Source organism: Thunnus thynnus, chromosome 3 (assembly GCF_963924715.1).
Source record: "Thunnus thynnus chromosome 3, fThuThy2.1, whole genome shotgun sequence".
In the NCBI taxonomy this organism is placed as follows: Eukaryota; Metazoa; Chordata; class Actinopteri; order Scombriformes; family Scombridae; genus Thunnus; species Thunnus thynnus.
The window spans coordinates 317,825-336,188 of record NC_089519.1 but is presented as its reverse complement, the minus strand read 5'-3'; the positions used below and the strand labels follow the sequence as shown (position 1 = coordinate 336,188).

Here is an 18,364-nt window from a genome sequence, read left to right as displayed (position 1 = left end):
AGGTAGGGTGACCTCTGTCTGATGATATCTTTGCATCTTGATGAACATTTATTTAATTTCCAATAGCCTTGCACCTATATGTGATGTGCATATAACTACACTCCTTCTATCTTTTTATTTTGAATTGATGAATAAATGAGTGAATAAATGTGTGATTGAATGAAGGAATAAATGAGAACAAATGATTGCATTCATGACATAACCAATCAATCAATGGTAATGACACTGAATGTCACCAGTAGCAATACACCACTGATCATTGATATATTCCAGGTTTGTCTTGTGTTAGCTGCTACAACACACCAACAATATTTTACTATGTCCTTAGGTCTGCCTACCTCCATCCAATCATCTACAGTCACCCTAGAAGATGTCCAGGCCTTAGCCCAGGAACCAGAGCTGCCCCCTGCTGAGGTGGCACCAGTGGTGGCCCCTCCTAGCCTGAAAGAGGTGCAACAGGCTATGCAGGAGGCCTCCGAGCAGGTGGAGGGTCGCGGAGCAGAGGAAGTGCTAAAGGAGCTGCTGGAGAGGGTGGTAGAGGCAGCTCTGGGGCAGGTGGAAGGAGGGAGTGAAGGAAAAGCCGATGAGGCAACAGTGCAGGAAGGGGTTGAGGAGGATGCTCTGGGGGCTGAAAAAGGAGAGACTGAAGCTAACACAGTAGCAGAGGTGTTAGAGCAGACAGTGGAGGAGGAGGTGGAGGGGGAAGATACGGATGCCAAGGGAGGGGTTGCTGGTGTTGAGGAGGAGCAGGGGGTAGCAGAGACGGATGCGTCTGAAGATGCAGCCGAGGAGGGGAATGGAGTCGGAGAGGGAGAGGCAGAAACTGCAGTTGGATCTGTGGAGGAGACGACAGCAGGTGTAGAAACTGGAAGCAGAGAGGCAGTGGGGGCGGAGGTTACCGGTGAGTCTCTAGACACCGAAGTCAGTCAGGAGGTTGTAGAGGAAACTGTAGCTGCTTTAGTAGAGACAGGAGGGGATTCAGCAGTAGAGGAGGCATGGGTTGAGGCTAACAACGAGCAGGTTGTATTGTCAGAAGAAAAAGCAGAGGCTGAAGCAGAAACAGAGGAGGCAGAGGAAACTCAAGCTGCTGTAGAGGTTGTCGTGGGCGGAGGGCCAGAGCAGGAGACTGTGGTAGAGTCTGACCCTAGCCTGGGGGTGGGTGATGTGGAGCAGATAGAAGATGCATGGGGAATGGGAGAAACTCTGGAGGAAGAAACACAGGTAGATGAAACGGAAGGTGAAGTGCTAATACTGCCTTCTGATAATTATGAGATAGAGACCACACAAACTGTAGTAGGAGAGGCAGTAGAGGAAGAAGAGATTAACATATTGAAGGACGCAGAGGGACAAAAAGTGGAGGATGAAGAAGGCCATTTAGTGGTGGAGGGAGGAGCTACTGAAGAGGCAGAAGCAGTAGGTGCAGAAATGGGGGAAGCAGCAGGAGGTGAAAGAGATGAAGAGAGTGTAATTAAAAAGGAATCAGAGGCATTGGTGAATGAGGGGGGTGACCAACAAGATGGAGAAGAAGAGCAGATTACACCGGAGACCTCACATGGCAGTGAAAAGGAGGATCATGGTGAGATACCTTCAGGTCTAATTGTTTGAGTTGCAAAAATATAGTAAATGTTCATGCAGTGAACTAAAACATAGCACCATGCAAACAACATCTGAAACCTCGTAAGATCCAAACCCTCTAGTTAATTTATCTCCCATTTTAATGATAGGCTTCAAATTTCATCCTTTTCATTCTTATCTAATAACTATCTGAATTGTTAAATATGTAAAACATAATTTGGGTCATAAAAACCTAAAACTCCAATGGTATTTGTCTTTAAACAATCCAGTTGCATCAGTCCCAGTAGCTTTAGTTAAGCTTGCATTGTTTGCATCTTAACCTACTTAAAGAGAGGAAAGCTCATGAATGGGGATTATGAGCTCCTTTAATACATTTAACAATAATATTGGTTACCAGTCCATATCCTGGAAAACCAAGGTATTGTAACTCAAAACATCCAAAACATTGGCCCAGTTGTTTTATCTGTGCAGTTTTGAAATGTTTTCAACATCAGAACAAGCTTTTGATAGAAAGCACTTGAGAAAATGTTTACTCAGAATATCTTGTCATGAACATTAATGATTTAACAGTCTAAACTTCTAAAATTCTCTTAAAACCCAGTGATTATTGTGACACATGCCAAGAGTGATATGTTGTACACACATTCTGCACTGCAAAGACACAACGCTGAGTTAGCTTGCAGACACATACAAATCACGACCCACCTACCACCCTCAGCTGCAGCACATCTATGCATTATTCTACATTCCATAGGTCCACTCGACAAACCCTAAACTTTGGCCTCTTGGCTTCATTTTCATGTGTGTGTCACATACCAAACCCCTCTTCTAGATGTGTTGGTGATCTCTGCCCCAGAGCCTGAAGATGGTGCTGAAGCCTCCATAGAGCAGAGCCCTGAGAACCAGGCTCCCACCCCAAGCCCATCCCTAGATGGGGTAGAGACAGGAGAAAACACCCTCCTGGGTGGTGAGACATCTGACCATGACAGCGAGATCATCACCCCCACTGATGACCTTCTGACACATGACCCTGTTGTGGTCCAACCTACGCTGGATGATTTTGTGAAGGATGTTCTAGCTGTTCCCCCTCAGGCAGAGAGGGAAGAACCAGGGGAGGCCAATGAGCTGGTGGAAGATACAGCTGGAACTACAGGTAAAATAGAAAATATCAAAAGATATCAAACTACAAAAAGAAGGAATAAGATGACTCCTTGGGTTCCCATGAAATCTGCTGTTGTTGATCAAATGCTTTCTTAATGTCTCCATGTAGAAAAATATGAAGAGAATTCAACTAGTTCTTTCAAAATCAAGAGAATATGACATTCTCAAGTTTAGTTTCAGAACTGTGTTTCAGGCTATAAATGGGTTTGGGTATATATTGTATATATTATAGCAGATTTTCTGCAGCTTAAAACTTTGGGTAGATTAAAAAAGAAGAAAACATCATTGTTATTCTGCCAACAAAATATGCAGACGGCCAAGTTGAATAAGCAGTAGAGCAGCGTAGGTAGACCTCACTACACAGTCTGACCAGGTCTAGGGTGGACTGGTATGGTACGGGTAGACTTGTAAGCTTGACCATCTTGTCACAATATAAGACACTGTTGTGTTCTACGTCCCTATGCATCACACACATACTCCTTTGACAAAAGGGATGTCACAGTACAACTTTCTTTATGTGTACTTGAGGGACAGTTGATTTAGTTGTAGAAAAGGTTAGTGCACTACTTGTTTTCAATTTATATTCACCTCTAAATCCAGTGCTTTCCTACCCTTTTTCCCTCCCTTTCCTTCCCTTTCTCTTTGCTTTTAATGTGTCTGATTAGAGACAAGAGAGCTGGGCCTGGAAGCTTGGAAGATTGGGGCTATTTCAGCTGCAGTCTTCTTGGTGTTGGAGACGCTGGTCATCATCATCTATATCCTTAAATGTCGTAAGAAAAACGGGTAGGTAGCAGTATATCCAGTATCCAACAGAAGAGATTTCTATCCACATTCAAAAGAGATGTTTCATAGTCCAGTTGTTGTAGTGTTGTAAGGTTTTTTTTTGTTTTGTTTTGTTTTGTTTTTTTTGTTTTTTTTTTTTGCTGGACTGAAAGTACTGTCCAAATATTTCCTGTATCCTGTATTTCCTGTAGTTATAATTTGGGAGAGCTGAGCAACATTACACATCTAACAACTTCATATAAAAATAGACTTTCCATCACCAACCTAATCTTACCAGAACATGAATTTGTAATCTCACTCAACAGACTCTTTTCCTCTCTTTACTTTTCTATGAAAGAGAATCAAAATAATACTTATTCTGCATTCACACTGGTATTAACCACTTCCCGGTGCTTCTTCTCTAATAGCTGAAATAAGCCATCTAATTGCTAGCTGTTGTACCAACAGTGTTCCGTTCACAGATGGGACTTACAGCAGTGCCCTTACATGATTGCTTCTGATGTTGCCCAAGCTGCGGCTAACATTTCCGTGCTGATAGAAGATGAAATGAGGAGACTGTGCTCAGTATTGGTTCAGTATTTCTCTCTCTGTTCACAAAGAGAGAATGATCTTTCATCAGTAATATACTGTAACATTTTCTATTGCTACATTTCCACACGGCCCAATGCAACATGTTGTAATTTGTAGAAGGCTATTGGTAAGGACCAACAGTAATATCTGATAAAGATGTGTGTGTGTGTGTGTGTGTGTGTGTGTGTGTGTGTGTGTGTGTGTGTGTGTGTGTGTGTGTGTGTGTGTGTGTGTGTGCAGTACCCTGGCCCTGCAGCGGGCATGTGAGGAAGGGTGTGTTGAACCGGAGGCAGCGACAGGAGGTGACTGCAGTGACGACACGCTTCCTGCAGGCAATGGGGACACTCAACAGTATGTTAACATATAAACATCTATCTAACATTTACAGTGGTAACATATGTAACTACATACAGTACATGCATGTATATAAATGGAGGCCCTAATAAGGTATTGGGCCTCCACGAGCAGCTTCAGTATTCCTTGTCATAGATTCTCCAAGTCTCTGGAAGTTAAGCAGGGATGAACACCATTCTTTCAAGAGATATTCTCTCATTTAGCATTTTAGTGGTGGTGGTGGAGAGCGTTGTTCCTCAGTTGGGTTTAGATCTGGTGACTGAAGGCCGATTCACATCATTCTGAGTTTATTTGCACAGTTTAAAATCAAACAAACACACAACAAGGAAACAAGGAAAAAAATCAATGTGCAGGGAGAGGAAAACATCCTATATGGGCTTATTGATTACCTCTACCTAAACAACATACATACATAAATGTAAAAGAAAAACTAACATGCTGTTAAAAAAACAAAACAAAACAGGATTATAAAACCAAAGTTAAAGCTTTTTTAAAAACATGTTTAAAAGGACTTTAAGGAAGAAGAAGGTTTTATGAATGTGGACCCTGTATGGGATTGAAAATAGACCTCTGGTTGTCAGATGTTTGGGAAGATGAAGATTAGAGGATTGTCTGTTGAGTAAGAGTTAGTTTGAAATGATCTTGAGTATTTCCCAAGATCATTTATCATAAATTGTGAGAAGCTGAGTTTCTTGAAGTATCATCAGACCAGCCAGTGACCTCTTTGTGCTGTGCATGGATGAATCTGGTTTAATTTCTCACTCGTCTGTACATTTATACAATGAAACATTTCTTAAACCATTTCAAAGCAGACGAGCACAATGGAGAGTGTGCACATCCTGAAGTGGTAGATAGCTCCTAATAAATTTAATAGAACAACGACAAAGACCTCGTTGTCAGCTTTCATCATAGATCAAAGATCTTGAAACTATTGATCTGTGAAGTTTATTGGGAGCTATCAGTTCGGTCTGCAAAGCCTCACTTCTTTCTCTCAGATTCCCTCCTGGAGTATGATTTTCTGCTACCGCCAAACTGACTTCAGTCTTGTCCCTAACACTAGCCGGATGTCAGACTTGCCAATTGTCAGCCAACTAAATGTGGTGCACTGACCTGAAAACTTGTGGTTCATAGGAACCACCAGTTGTGTGCTTCTCAGCTGATTCCCTCCCGGCTGTTTTGTAAGCTATGCGCTCAAGAGGCTGCTCACTGCGTCACATGAGAGTATGAGTCCCGTGAACCCCGAGCATTACTGGGTAATACCACTATTATTCCTAATCAGACCAGCAGCCTTGGATCAATAATAAGCCAAAGGTGTGTGTGTGTGTGTGTGTGCTCGGGGAGTGACCATATGAAAGTGTGTGGTTAGCACGTGTGTGACAAAAGAGGAAAAACCAGAAAGGAATCAAGACAGAAATTGCAAGAAAAACAGTGTGTACAGAAACAAAACTGGTGTGCACACATGAAGTTGGATGTACGTTACCATATGAGTCTTTTGACTGTGCAAGTGTGCAAGACACAAAGAGAAATCTGATGCGTGCCTCGCACAGACGATAACAAAGCAACACTGAATTATTAAACAGTCGACAGAGTCATTTTGAAATGTGTCCTTGTTAAGAGATTTTATAGCTGCGTCAATCCAGTTGTCATTGGAGGAGAAACCACTAAAAACGCTGCCAAAAGACAACAGAAGTCACTCTCCAAATACTATGCAAAAGTCACATCTTTACCACCATCATCTCAACAATAAGAGCTATTCCTTTTACATGCGAGGATGCCAGAAGCCACGGTTCAAAGCGAGAATATTCAGTGCACAGTGGGTGAGCTGTGGAAGCCATGAGAGAAATCTTCATGTATGTTTTGGAACGTAAACGGTCTTGACGTCTTTCTGACAAGATTTAGGTGACTGTGATTCAAACAGCAGGTAAATCATTGTAATACTACAAAAGCAATATTTATATAGACTTGGCATTTTAATAACTAACTACCCTAAATCATATTAGACATGGTATATTTGTATACACGAAATGGTGTGTTTGCAATAAAAGGAAGAACTGCATCTGCATCTTTGACAGCTGCCTTTTCCTGAGGCAAGCCAGCTGAACTTGTATTTCTGTAGCTGTTTAACAGGCTTTGTGTCATTTCTCCTTGGCAGCCGTTAATATGTAGCACCATACATCATGCATGTAGCCACTTGCAGAGCAGGGGAGCAAAAAATTGGAAGTGGAAAAAAACTGTCCGTTAATCATTAGCAGTGCTAATGATTAAAAGTAAATGAGGCCCAGACGTTTATTTAATGAATACTGTAAGTCTCCTAAAATTGTTTATCACACAAAACTCAATGATATTGTGCACTAGAGTTCTTATCATATGCACAGTGAGTATCACATGGATGAATTACATTGAAAAATTGATTATAGCAAAACCCAAAGTTTAGCTTAAAGCATTATCTAACATGAATCCAAAGCCTGATACGTCTGGGAGCTCCCGTCAAGATCAGGTAGCATCATTTTATTGTGCACCATGGCAGGTTATGGCAGAGCAAGTGATGAGTGATTACAATGCATTGTGGGTAAGATGCAGCCCTTCAGCATACGCATCCAAAGTGACACGCTAAAACGAATGCAGCACTTTTAGAAATTCTTTCACCCAGGACACTGTCACCTGCAATTAGTCAATAATGTCAAGTGATCTATTTATATCCTGGTGCACCATTACCTCCCAGCGTATCTCCTTCTACCACAGTTTGCAAGCTTCTCCATCTGGTGTGGAAGTCATTAAATAAACAGACCTTGCAGCAAGAATATTAGCAGTTGCTCTCAGCGGCATATTCAACAGCAGTTCGACAGCCATTATAACCACGCCAAATTAAGATGAATTTTACTGATACCTTAAGTGTCGCATTAGAATGAGCCTCTGATTGTTTTTCTGTTCAGTAAAGCAGAATTTAACCTCATTTGTATTAAAGAGCTTCCACTTGATGCTATCAGACAGTCGTGTCTTTTCCTTTTCTGCAATTACAATTAATAAATGGCTGCCAACTGCCCCACTGTCCCCTCTAACAGGATAGCGCTCGACCCCTCTGATGTGGCTTCAACCATGGCCCAAAACAAAGAGCAGCAGGAAGAGGAGCATGCGACAGCCATGTTGGACCTTCTGCCCAGTTCCACTGAGGAGTCAGCCAACACTGGACCAGGACCAGATTCCTCACAAGACCTCAGGACTTCTATTCTCTAGGGGGTCCAACTGTTTGTCTGTTACTATCTAAATGAAACCCAAAAAGCCACTCTCCACCCCTGTACCCAATCCCAGTTTACCCAATCCCAGTTTACCCAGACCCAATGAATTACCCTAAAGTCTCAAACCCTAACCCAACACAGACTGCCTTGGATCCCCATTATAATTACTACTGTATATGTAACACATTTGTACTCAGTGTGTAAGAGTGTGTGTCTGTCTGTTTGAGAGTGTGTATAAATTGAAAGAAAGAGACACTGTAACACATTTTGCATGTGTGAATGTATGGAGGGAGCAGTGTGCACCAACAGGTGAGCGCACTCGTGTAAATGAGTGAACAGGAGGAGCATGTTTTAAAATACTCAATGCATTTGTGAGTGTGTAAATGTGATTTTAAGAAAAATGTGAATCTAGTTGATTTCTGTAAGCGCTTTAGGTTAGAATTAAATTGTCAAGAAATGTTTTTTCATGCTGAACACATCAGTTATGCTGTAAAAGGGGCAGCGGGCAAAAGCAATTTTCCTGTTTTATTCACAACATTCTTTGGCAGTGATACAGAGCACCATATCTGCACAATCTCATTAAAATGTACAACACTAGACTACACGAAAAAAAATAATGTAATTGTCGTTTTTGAGATGAACTTGATTAGATTTTTATTCTACATAATTCCTGACCTTTGTATCGTCATTTGTGATTCGAGCAGTATTGAATTAAAATGATAATGTTGATGTTGTGGTTTTGTTCTTGCCTCCCAACATGGATTCTCTGCAGGGCCTGCTTTACAAATGTGATAATTTGAGTCCACAAATTAAGTAATCACAGAGAACAAATGATTCATTTGTGCACACAAATTATCAAGTATTTCTTCCCCCGACACCTGTCCGCCTCCACAGATAACAAATCATTTACATGTAATTACTTGGTTGAAAGTGACTAAATTTACACAAGTATGACTTAAGCATGAACGCTGTCTGAGTCTTTTATTGTGTGAGTGACCACACAGACTGGCGTCATTTGGGTTATGATCACAAGGCATATGAATGAGTATTTGAGAAAGCATTTGAACCCTCGAGTGTATTCATCTGTGCAGTGTGTGTACTGTGTTTGTGTGTGTGTGTGTGTGTGTGTGTGTGCTTATACAAGCTCCAGTAAGGTCTGGTCATGCGCTCGATAGCTATTTAAGCCAGGAGAGGGGAACGGGCCGACTCTTGGGGGGCTACAGTTCAGCATACAGAGAGGAGCAGCATGCACAGTGACAGGTAGGGGAACACTTCACACAGTTTTCACATAATGAACTGTAGACTGAAGAAAATCTTATCATTTAAAAGTGTGAATGAGAAGATTTACAACCTGAAGGTGCATATGAAAATAACGTATAATTAAGCCAAATTACAGAATGAAAAAGGTTTTATTAAGACAGGCTCTATATAACAGTCTGTGCTGCACCTGTGTGTTGAGTATTATGGTTGACTGGTGCATTCAGTCATTCATAATATGAAGAATCTCTGCAAAACTGCAAAGTGTGAAACTGCTTTACTTCTCTCGGTAGGTTGTTATCCCTGTTTTGTTGTAAAATAATTGCTCCTGCCAAATTAGTCGCTCCGTCATTCATTCCTAATCAACAAGCTTCAAAAGACAACAAAATCTAAGTATAAAAAGGTTGAAAGTAGTTGTGAACTTGTAAGAGTTGAAAGCTAATGGCTTTGTGAATTATGAATAATGACTGGCGCTGCCTGCAGGGGCGTGTAAGAAGGGACTTTTCAGAATAATGTTAAGACAATTGGCTTTAACAAGAGAACACAAAGTGAGTGTGTTGCTCTTGAGCTTCTTAAGTGTATTGAATTTTTTTTTTGTCTTCATCTCATCCAGTGTGTGCTGGGATAGGCTCCAGCACCTCACAACTATGAACATGATAAGTGGTTTAGAGAAGGATGGCTGGATGGATGTTAAACTATAATTGTTGCCCTTTAGAACATGTCTACTGTCTCTCTGTGTTTCTAAATGTCTTACTTTATGCTTACCCTATTTTCCCATCTAAATCGCCTCGTGTCCCTAAATGTTCCTTCCTTCTGGATTTTGGCAGCATGTGGAGAGTGAGTCTCCTGGTGGTGATGTTGTGTGCCACACTAACTCTGGCCCAGTTCCCTCGGGAGTGCATCACTCCTGAGGGGCTGCAGAGCGGCCAGTGCTGCCCGTCCCCTACAGGGGCTGTGGGGGATGAGTGTGGCTCCAGCACAGGAAGGGGGCAGTGCGTGACCATTGCGGCAGACAACCGGCGCCACGGACCCCAGTACCCTTATGCTGGGCGGGATGACAGAGAGAGGTGGCCGCTGCGATTCTTCAACCGTACTTGCCAGTGTAATGGGAATTTCAGTGGCTACAACTGTGGGCGATGTCGACATGGGCTGACTGGACCGAACTGTGATCAGAGGATCTCTGTGGGTAAGAGAATAGATGCTGTTTGGACCTGTCAAGTCAATTTACAATGTCTGTCTCCTACTGTACCCTGAAAGAGAATACATCATCCAAGGGAATGAAGGCAGCATTTAAAGGATATGTCTATGTTAATTTTTTATAACATTTTCTTTCCTCCCCTCTTCCATAATTCTTCCCACACCCCAACAACCCCTCATCTCTCTCTTCCTGCCCTCCTGTCTTCCTCCACCACATTAACCTCGCTCCAGTAAGGAGGAATATAATGCAGATGAGTACAGCTGAGAAGCAGGCGTTTGTCAACGCTTTGGACCAAGCTAAAAGGACTGTCCACCCTGACCTGGTCATCTGTACAAGACGGTATTGAAGCATATGGAACATTATATTATTCAAATCATTCTGTATAGGCTTAATCAGAATAACAACAATGCTAGGAATATTTTAAAATGGACTTATGATGTCACTTCAAAGGAGGATTGATCTTTCATCAGCTTGTCTTTGGTCTTGTATCAAATCTGTGGAACAGACAGCCAAGTCCTGCAGGCTCACTCTGGCTGAGTCTGGCAGTTAAAAGCTCAGTAATATAGCTATGAGTTAACCCATGCTGTGTTTTGAAATTTATGAGTAAAAATAAAATTTCCTGCAGCTTTCTGTACAGGCTGCAGGTCCTGTAGAAGTGCAAATTATCAGTTAGGCAGCAGTAACGGGAATTATAATCTTTTAAGTAACAGTACATAAATCTTTGAATAACCTCCTTCCAAGTCATATGAGGATTGTAGTAGATTCATCTTTGAAGCAATTCTCAGCTGCAGGTATAGCAACCCTTTCTCAAAAATTACATTTCTCCTGTATTAATGGCCACGCCCAGCTTCTTTACATTTGAAATCCCCTCGACAGCTATTCTGAGAAATTAAATGCACATATAGTTTCCACCAAGTTGTGCTATAACACTTCACATACTTCAAATCAACCAAAATGAGTTTCATGACATTCACCTTGCTGCTCGTCTCCTCTTTAGGTACCAGGAGGTACTGGGGCCTGATGGCAACACCCCCCAGTTTGAGAACATCACCATTTACAACTACTTTGTTTGGACTCACTACTACTCTGTCAGTAAAACCTACCTGGGGCCAGGCCAGGCCAGCTTTGGAGGTGTAGACTTTTCCCACGAGGGCCCGGGTTTCGTCACCTGGCACCGTTTCCACCTTCTGCAACTCGAAAGAGACATGCAGGTGAGTAGAGGGAGGGTGAGGAGAAAGAGAGAGACAGTTGAAAAGGAAAGAAGAAGAAGAAGCGGTTGATGGAGTGATTGGAGAAAGGAAATAATAATGCGAGAAGGGAGTGCAGGGATTCAGAGAGATGGAGAGAGAGTGGAAGGTTGTCCTAGAGGAGGAGGGAGGAAAAGAAAAGGAGGAGAGCAGGTAGAGATAAGTTAGAAGTTTACAGAGGTGGCAGAAAAAGGTAAGAAAATACGAGAGGTTGTAAAAAAAGGGAGGAAACACTAACTCAGAAGAAATGTTATTCTTTACACACACACGTATCTATTGATCCATGAACACCTTCCGTCTTCTCTTATTGCATCTATGCAGGACATGCTGGGTGACCCCACCTTCGCCCTGCCCTACTGGAACTTCGCCATCGGAGGCAGCGAGTGTGACATCTGCACCGACGACCTGCTGGGAGCCAGGAGCTCCTTCGACCTGAACTCCATCAGCTCCAACTCTGTGTTCTCCCAGTGGAGGGTCATCTGTGAGAGTGTGGACGACTACGACACTTTGGGCACCATCTGCAACAGTGAGGACATCACCATGTCTCAGTGTGCAGGAGAGCGCCGCTGATATACAGCGTAGTCTCAGCTGCATCAGAAAAGAGGGCAAAGAGCTCGTAAAGAGAGCATGTAGAACATAAGCTGCTATAAATAATAACTCACAGCTGTTGTGCTGCATTCACTATTGCTTGCTATTACTACAGTTAGAAATTACTATACTTTGTTAAACAACACCTTCTGAGTTGCTGTCTCCATTTTAATGCTGCACATTGCATCTTCAAACATTTGGATTCAGTGGGTGTGTATATTTCTGTACAGTAAGTATTATTTCAGCAGTTCAGACTAGAATAAGGGAACTCTGTGTGGCACTGTAATAAGCTGGACTTTATGCGATCAGATTTGCAGGGATTGGATCTCATTCCACACTGGCACCAGATTACAACCCTAAATCACAGCCTTGTCTTCAGTTTTCAGACACACCTAATTCATACAGTATTTTCTTTTCATGTGGTATTGTGGGATAATTAAGAATGTCAATCCTCTTTCGGTGATTTTCTCCACTACAGGCATAACGGGTTCGTTATGAACAATTGCATATGTATAAGGGAAAATCTGGTAACAGGTAGAACATGTGAGTAGCCAAGGTGTGAGTGATCTGTCTCATTAATCCCCTTAGAGAGTCATGACAGGTCTGGTATTTCCTGCGTCAACAAGCAACATCTCCTTAAATGGGTTAGGGGGGGTTGCCTCATTTGTGCATGTGCTTGTTGAAGACAGGAATCTAGCAGTCTACTGGTTCCTTTGATCTGAGGGAATAATCTTCAAACAGACAGACAACTCGGTTATGTAGCCTTCTGTTTATGTGCTTGTGCATTTGTGTGTATGCGTGTATGTAGGAGAGAAAGCACACAAAAAAGGAAAGAAAGAGATCATGCATGCAAGTGGGAGAAAAAAAAAAAACTTTCTGTCAGAGCTCCCACTCACTAATGTTGACTTTGAGTGAATAATTAAAGGAGAAAACTGCCATCCTGTCATGTTTAAGACGGATCAAACTAGTCTAGTCTCCTGCATAGAATTAGAGAGTTAAATAAAACAACATTTCTAATCATCTTCCTTTCAGTTTCTGTGGCCTGAGTCTGAACTGCAGCCTGACCAAAAATCTATTACTGTTGCTGCTTCCAGCTAACATACAGCCATGATTGTCTTTTGTCAGGGTGTAGTGATGGGTAAATAATAATAGCTCTGACCTTGAGTTCTGTCCTTACCACCCAGACACAGAGACTAGTCCTATCAGGAGGAACCCAGCGGGTAACGTGGCACGGCCCATGGTGCAGAGGCTTCCAGAGCCCCAGGATGTGTTGGACTGTCTGGAGCTCAACGCTTTCGACACTCCCCCTTACTACTCCACCTCCTCTGAGAGCTTCAGAAACACCATTGAAGGTGTGCACGGGTCAGAATCAAAGCAGCATTTGAGAGCTAACATCCTCCCTATCAACTAGAGAGGGATATCCACTTTTAAGCTCACATTGGAGAGCTGCTGAAGTACTGTGTGACTGCACGAATACAAACACAATGCCAGAAACACGCACACACGCAAACACTCGATCTTCCACCCACATGCACATATGGTTACAGCTCCACACACAGCTTTTGTTGTTCCTAATTTTGGTAAATCAGTGCTGTAATTTTATGGCTTTGTTGTTCTATATTTTCTAGGCTACAGCGCCCCCCAGGGGATGTATGACCCCGTCATCCGCAGCCTCCACAACCTAGCCCACCTCTTCCTTAATGGGACAGGCGGACAGACTCACCTCTCCCCCAACGATCCCATCTTTGTCCTGCTGCACACCTTCACTGATGCTATCTTTGATGAGTGGCTTGGCAGGCACCAACCAGGTACACACAGACCAAACTACATGCAGACACAGAAACATAACTCACTCTGAATAATGACTAGAAGGATAAACCTATTTTTCTCTGCTTGCAGGTGAAGTAGTTTACCCTGAGGAGAACGCTCCTATTGGGCACAACCGCAGGTTCAACATGGTTCCTTTCTGGCCTCCTGTCACCAACGCAGAGATGTTTGTCTCTGCCCCAGAAAACTTGGGATACTCCTATGAGGTTCAGTGGCCTGGTGGGTAGCGCACACACACACACACACACACACACACACACACACACACACATACACACACACACACATACACACACACACACACACACACACACACACACACACACACACACACACACACATACACACACACACACACACACATACACACACACACACACACACACACACACACACACACATACACACACACACACACACACACACACACACACACACACACACACACACACACACACACACACACACATACACACACACACACACACACACACACACATACACACACACACACACACACACACACACACACACACATACACACACACACACACACACACACACACACACACACATACAGAGAAACAAATAACAATCCAATGACCCCTGATGACCGTCTCTTCTTCTTGTAGCCCGTGCCTACACACTGTCTGAGATCATCACCATAGCCGTTGTTGCCGCGGTGCTGGTTGTGGCGGTGGTGGGTGGTGTCATTGCCTGTGCCGTGCGAGCCCGGTCTTACCGCTCCGCTGAGGCCCTGGAGCCGCTACTGGGAGAGACTTTCCGACGGTACTCAGAGGATGACCGGAGGTTGGATAAATCACAGTCTGTTGTCTAAATCAACGCTTCTCTCTCTCTCGAGAGAGAGAGGCCTTAAAATTTTCATGCATTTGTTTTGCTTTTTTTTATTCCCCTACTTCTTCTAATAAAGTTGAACTGGTTTCAAACCCAGAGTCTGTGTGTCTGTGTCATTCTAAGACTGAGAGGTCAGACTGCCCCTGCTGATAATGAATGGGCAAATAGCTATTTGTTCACAATACAAGGATACTTTTGTAGGTCTTTTTTGCACTACTACGGGTCAAAACTAAGGCACCTGATTTAATCTTGCTTCTTCAGCTCCCAGCTTTTATTCATTAGAGTTTATATATCTGTAAAATAAAAGGCTGAGGTCAAAGGTGTGTCACAGGTTTGATATTTGTGTTCCAATTATTTTCATTCTGCACTTAAACTAGTCTTATTACTACAGAATACGAACAATAAGCTGTACTGTATGAACAGACCACAGACAGGACTTCATACTAGAGTGTGCTTGTCTGAGGCTTGAGGCTAACAAGCAAATCACACCACTTCCATGTAATGTTGCATCGAAGAGAGTCAGTTCAAAACAACACACACACTGCCCTCATGTGGATATAACACATTATTGCGACTGGATTAACTTTACAAGTTATTACTTTCTTCACAATCATTATAGCCTTATGTTGAACTTATATATTATAAATTTGGGACCAAATATCTTCCTGCACATATTAAATTGGTTTTAAAAAGACCTGAAGAGTTTTTCAAGTGAGGAAAATATAAATTGATATGATGACTAATTTTAAAAGATGACGAGTTGAACAGTAGATCTTCAGTGATGGATTAATGGATCGTTAAACTGCCAATAACTACAATAACGTCATCATAAAGATTCTAAATACCTTGGACACTTGTCATAGTGGTGTAAAAGAAGGGTGAATAGCACACACTGAACAGTGCTTTAGCTCAACCGACTATTTTTTCCTCCTCATCATAACTATACAGACGTTTCCCGGAGGAGCTTCTGAAATGCAATGACCTTTTCCTCAGCAAGAACGCACGTTGAGCTTCTGAGTCTGAGTTTCTCAGAAATTGCAGCCACCTGCTCCTGCGTAATTACGCACAAAAGCAAGCAGCATGTATTGTGTGTTAATGAGTCCATGTTGCATTGAGGCTTGTGTGGAGGCTTACAGCCAGGACTATAACTGATGACACAGAGCGCAGAGCGGGACATGTCGGAGACCGTAGGTGCAGTTTACAAGTGTTGTTAAATTTGCAAAACATTAGGCCAAGAAAAATTAAGAAATACTTGAATGAACTGAACTGATACCCAGAGGAATAGAAAGAGAGAAGTTTTTAATTAAATCAAGAACAAAAAAAAAAGCTTTAAACATGTAAAAACTCCACGATGTAGGGATGGAGGGGCTGCTTGGAGTCGTGACCTCAGTATTTCTAAAGTCCTGTGGCCCTAGCCATTGCATGGATGGATGAATGAATGCATAAAATTAGAGAAGTCCTAGCTAGCAGCATTGGAAAAGTGCAATTATTTGATTGGATAGAGTGGTTTTAAAAATCATAACTACATGATAGGGCATGTCATGCAGTGCTTCCCTGCTACAGCTGCATGACTGTGTCTAATTATTTCTTGCTTCAGGTCATGCCACTGAATAAAACAGCATGACAAAGAGGGTGGTTCTCTGTGCCAGAGCATCAGTTTCCCATCAGTACAGCTTATTTCCTTGTGAAAACCTATAGACTGAGTATTGGGACATGATGTGGAACTGGTAGCAGCTAATATTCTAGCTGCAGACCCACAGTACAGTAGCTTCAGTAAATCTCCCTGTTGAGATATTTTTATACCACGTTAAGAAAAGCAAGATTTTAAGACTCAGCACTGGACTGAATTACTTAGGATTGGCATTTTTGCAGTGCAGGTTGGTATCTTGAAAAAAGAATCTTGTGGGAATGGCTGGAGAAGAAGAGATTTTCTTTTGGATCAAGCGTCAGTTGGCTGTTCTCGCTGTACCAGCAGGTTACACTGACTGCAAAAAAGACAGTCCTGTGGATTTATTAATATGGATAGATGTGACACACACACACACAGAACAATCATTTGGCCGCCGCTACCCTCCCGAGAGATAGGATCATTAGTGCCTTTCATGTCAAGAGTGCGCTTGTGAAAATGCAGAAACTGCATTAGAGTTGTACAGTAGAAAGGAGGCGTCACACATGGTGGATAAGAGGGCAGGAACGGCCATGAGGTTGAAAAGGTCCCGTTGCCTGTGGCCTGCTGGCTTTTCCCTCATAAATGTTTGAGGAAAGGAGAATTAGAGCTTGGCTGCGACCAGTAGATCAGTTTTCTTGCTTAATGAATGAGAAGAAAAGGAGATGATGCATCTTCCACTCTGATAAGAGTTAATGGATATCCATAATGATAAAAATATAGTATTAAAAATTTCTAGATTTATTTTCAAATGCTAAAAATTTCACATATGAATGTTTTATTTTTCACAAAGTAAGAGCTATTATACTGTAGGACATATCACAGTTTAAAAGAATAAAAAGCATTTTGCCATTTCTCCATCTTAAAACCCTCTTCACGCCAGCCTTTAGGCAAAGCAATTGTTCATCTGGAGAAGGATAAAGCAGACTGTGATGGCTGGGTTTCAGTAAAGCTTGCAATGTGAACAGATGGCTTTGATTAATGCAAAGGCTCCAGACAGGATCTCCCCAGATGCCTCCTATTTCCTAAATGAGACATTTGTGTGCAAATGTATTGTTTGTCAAGTTGTCACCAGTTACTCCAGTAATTAAAGTGAAAGCTCTGTGCATTAAAAAAAACAAAAATAGCACAGGTTTACTTTCCTTTGGCGTTTCTGTGACTCAGGTGGAAACCATCTGCGTCCTAACCTTACACTTCCTTCTTCAGCTTTCTCTCCTCTCTCTAATCCCTGCTCTGTGATACAGTGCTGCCCTGTCATTTCATGATATACCTTATGACACACACTTGATCCTGGCACCTTGACTAAACCTGAATGATCCTGATTATGTATTCCTGTTTAACAAAGACAAAGAGAAAGAGCGTGAGGAAGAGAGAGACAAAGAGCAGAACCACTACAATAAAACATCTCCAAGGCAAAGTACTGTTCACTGGATTGGAATAAGATGCAAAAATATGCAAAAAATGCAAAACAATTCTTGCATTTATCCTTAAAACTATAACTGCAGGCCCAGACGTCCTTGTTAAACAGTTCAGGAATCTCAGATTTACTTTACTGACTTTACGTCTTTTCGTTCTGCATCTGTGGGCTTTGAAAGTCAAACAATGAGATATCCACTGGCTTATCCTGCTCAGTATTATTCCAGAGACATCACAAATCATCAGATAACTCAGAGTTGTTCTCCATCGTTCAAATATGACCATATTTACCACTATTACATTATTCACAGAGGAAGGTCGACATAACAGAATACTGGAAATTCTCAATTATAAAATGCTTTGGATACAAAACTCTAACAAATGAACATTTAATCAGTTATGCAATGTTACACAATACCAAACACACAGGTGTGTGTGTGTGTGTGTGTGTGTGTGTGTGGCTCTGAAGACTCAAATACATTACAGTGAAGAAAACATAAATATCACAGTATAAATAAATTCATATAAAACAAACTGTCGTAGGTAAGAGAAGCTTTCTAAATAAAGATTTCACATTACACTATAACAATACTCTTCTGAAGAACTAAAAAACAACTGATTAAGTTAAAGA

The 18,364-nt window shown here is 42.1% G+C and overlaps 3 protein-coding genes across 5 annotated transcripts in view; 2 read left to right on the top strand and 1 right to left on the bottom strand.

Moving 5' to 3' along the window:
* Window positions 1-318: 318 nt before the first annotated feature.
* si:dkeyp-118a3.2 (neurofilament medium polypeptide) lies at window positions 319-8,533 on the top strand. The gene is made up of 5 exons (XM_067586002.1): window positions 319-1,576; window positions 2,408-2,728; window positions 3,402-3,519; window positions 4,330-4,440; window positions 7,506-8,533. Exons 1-5 carry the CDS (start codon window positions 319-321, stop codon window positions 7,675-7,677), a joined length of 1,980 nt encoding a protein of 659 aa, XP_067442103.1. The 3' UTR covers window positions 7,678-8,533.
* A 364-nt stretch (window positions 8,534-8,897) lies between these two features.
* On the top strand, window positions 8,898-14,749 carry tyrp1b (tyrosinase-related protein 1b). The gene is made up of 9 exons (XM_067578512.1): window positions 8,898-8,939; window positions 9,764-10,122; window positions 10,365-10,473; window positions 11,132-11,345; window positions 11,703-11,907; window positions 13,154-13,321; window positions 13,598-13,777; window positions 13,869-14,015; window positions 14,429-14,749. Exons 1-9 carry the CDS (start codon window positions 8,926-8,928, stop codon window positions 14,632-14,634), a joined length of 1,602 nt encoding a protein of 533 aa, XP_067434613.1. The 5' UTR covers window positions 8,898-8,925; the 3' UTR covers window positions 14,635-14,749.
* Window positions 14,750-17,078: 2,329 nt separating this feature from the next.
* Window positions 17,079-18,364, bottom strand: part of si:dkey-92j12.5 (multiple PDZ domain protein) — a 40,712-nt gene continuing 39,426 nt past the window's right edge. For all 3 annotated transcript variants that reach the window (XM_067578487.1, XM_067578495.1, XM_067578503.1), the window contains one exon: window positions 17,079-18,364. This exon is cut by the window's right edge and continues 1,002 nt beyond it. The gene's annotated coding sequence lies outside the window, so the exon portion shown is untranslated.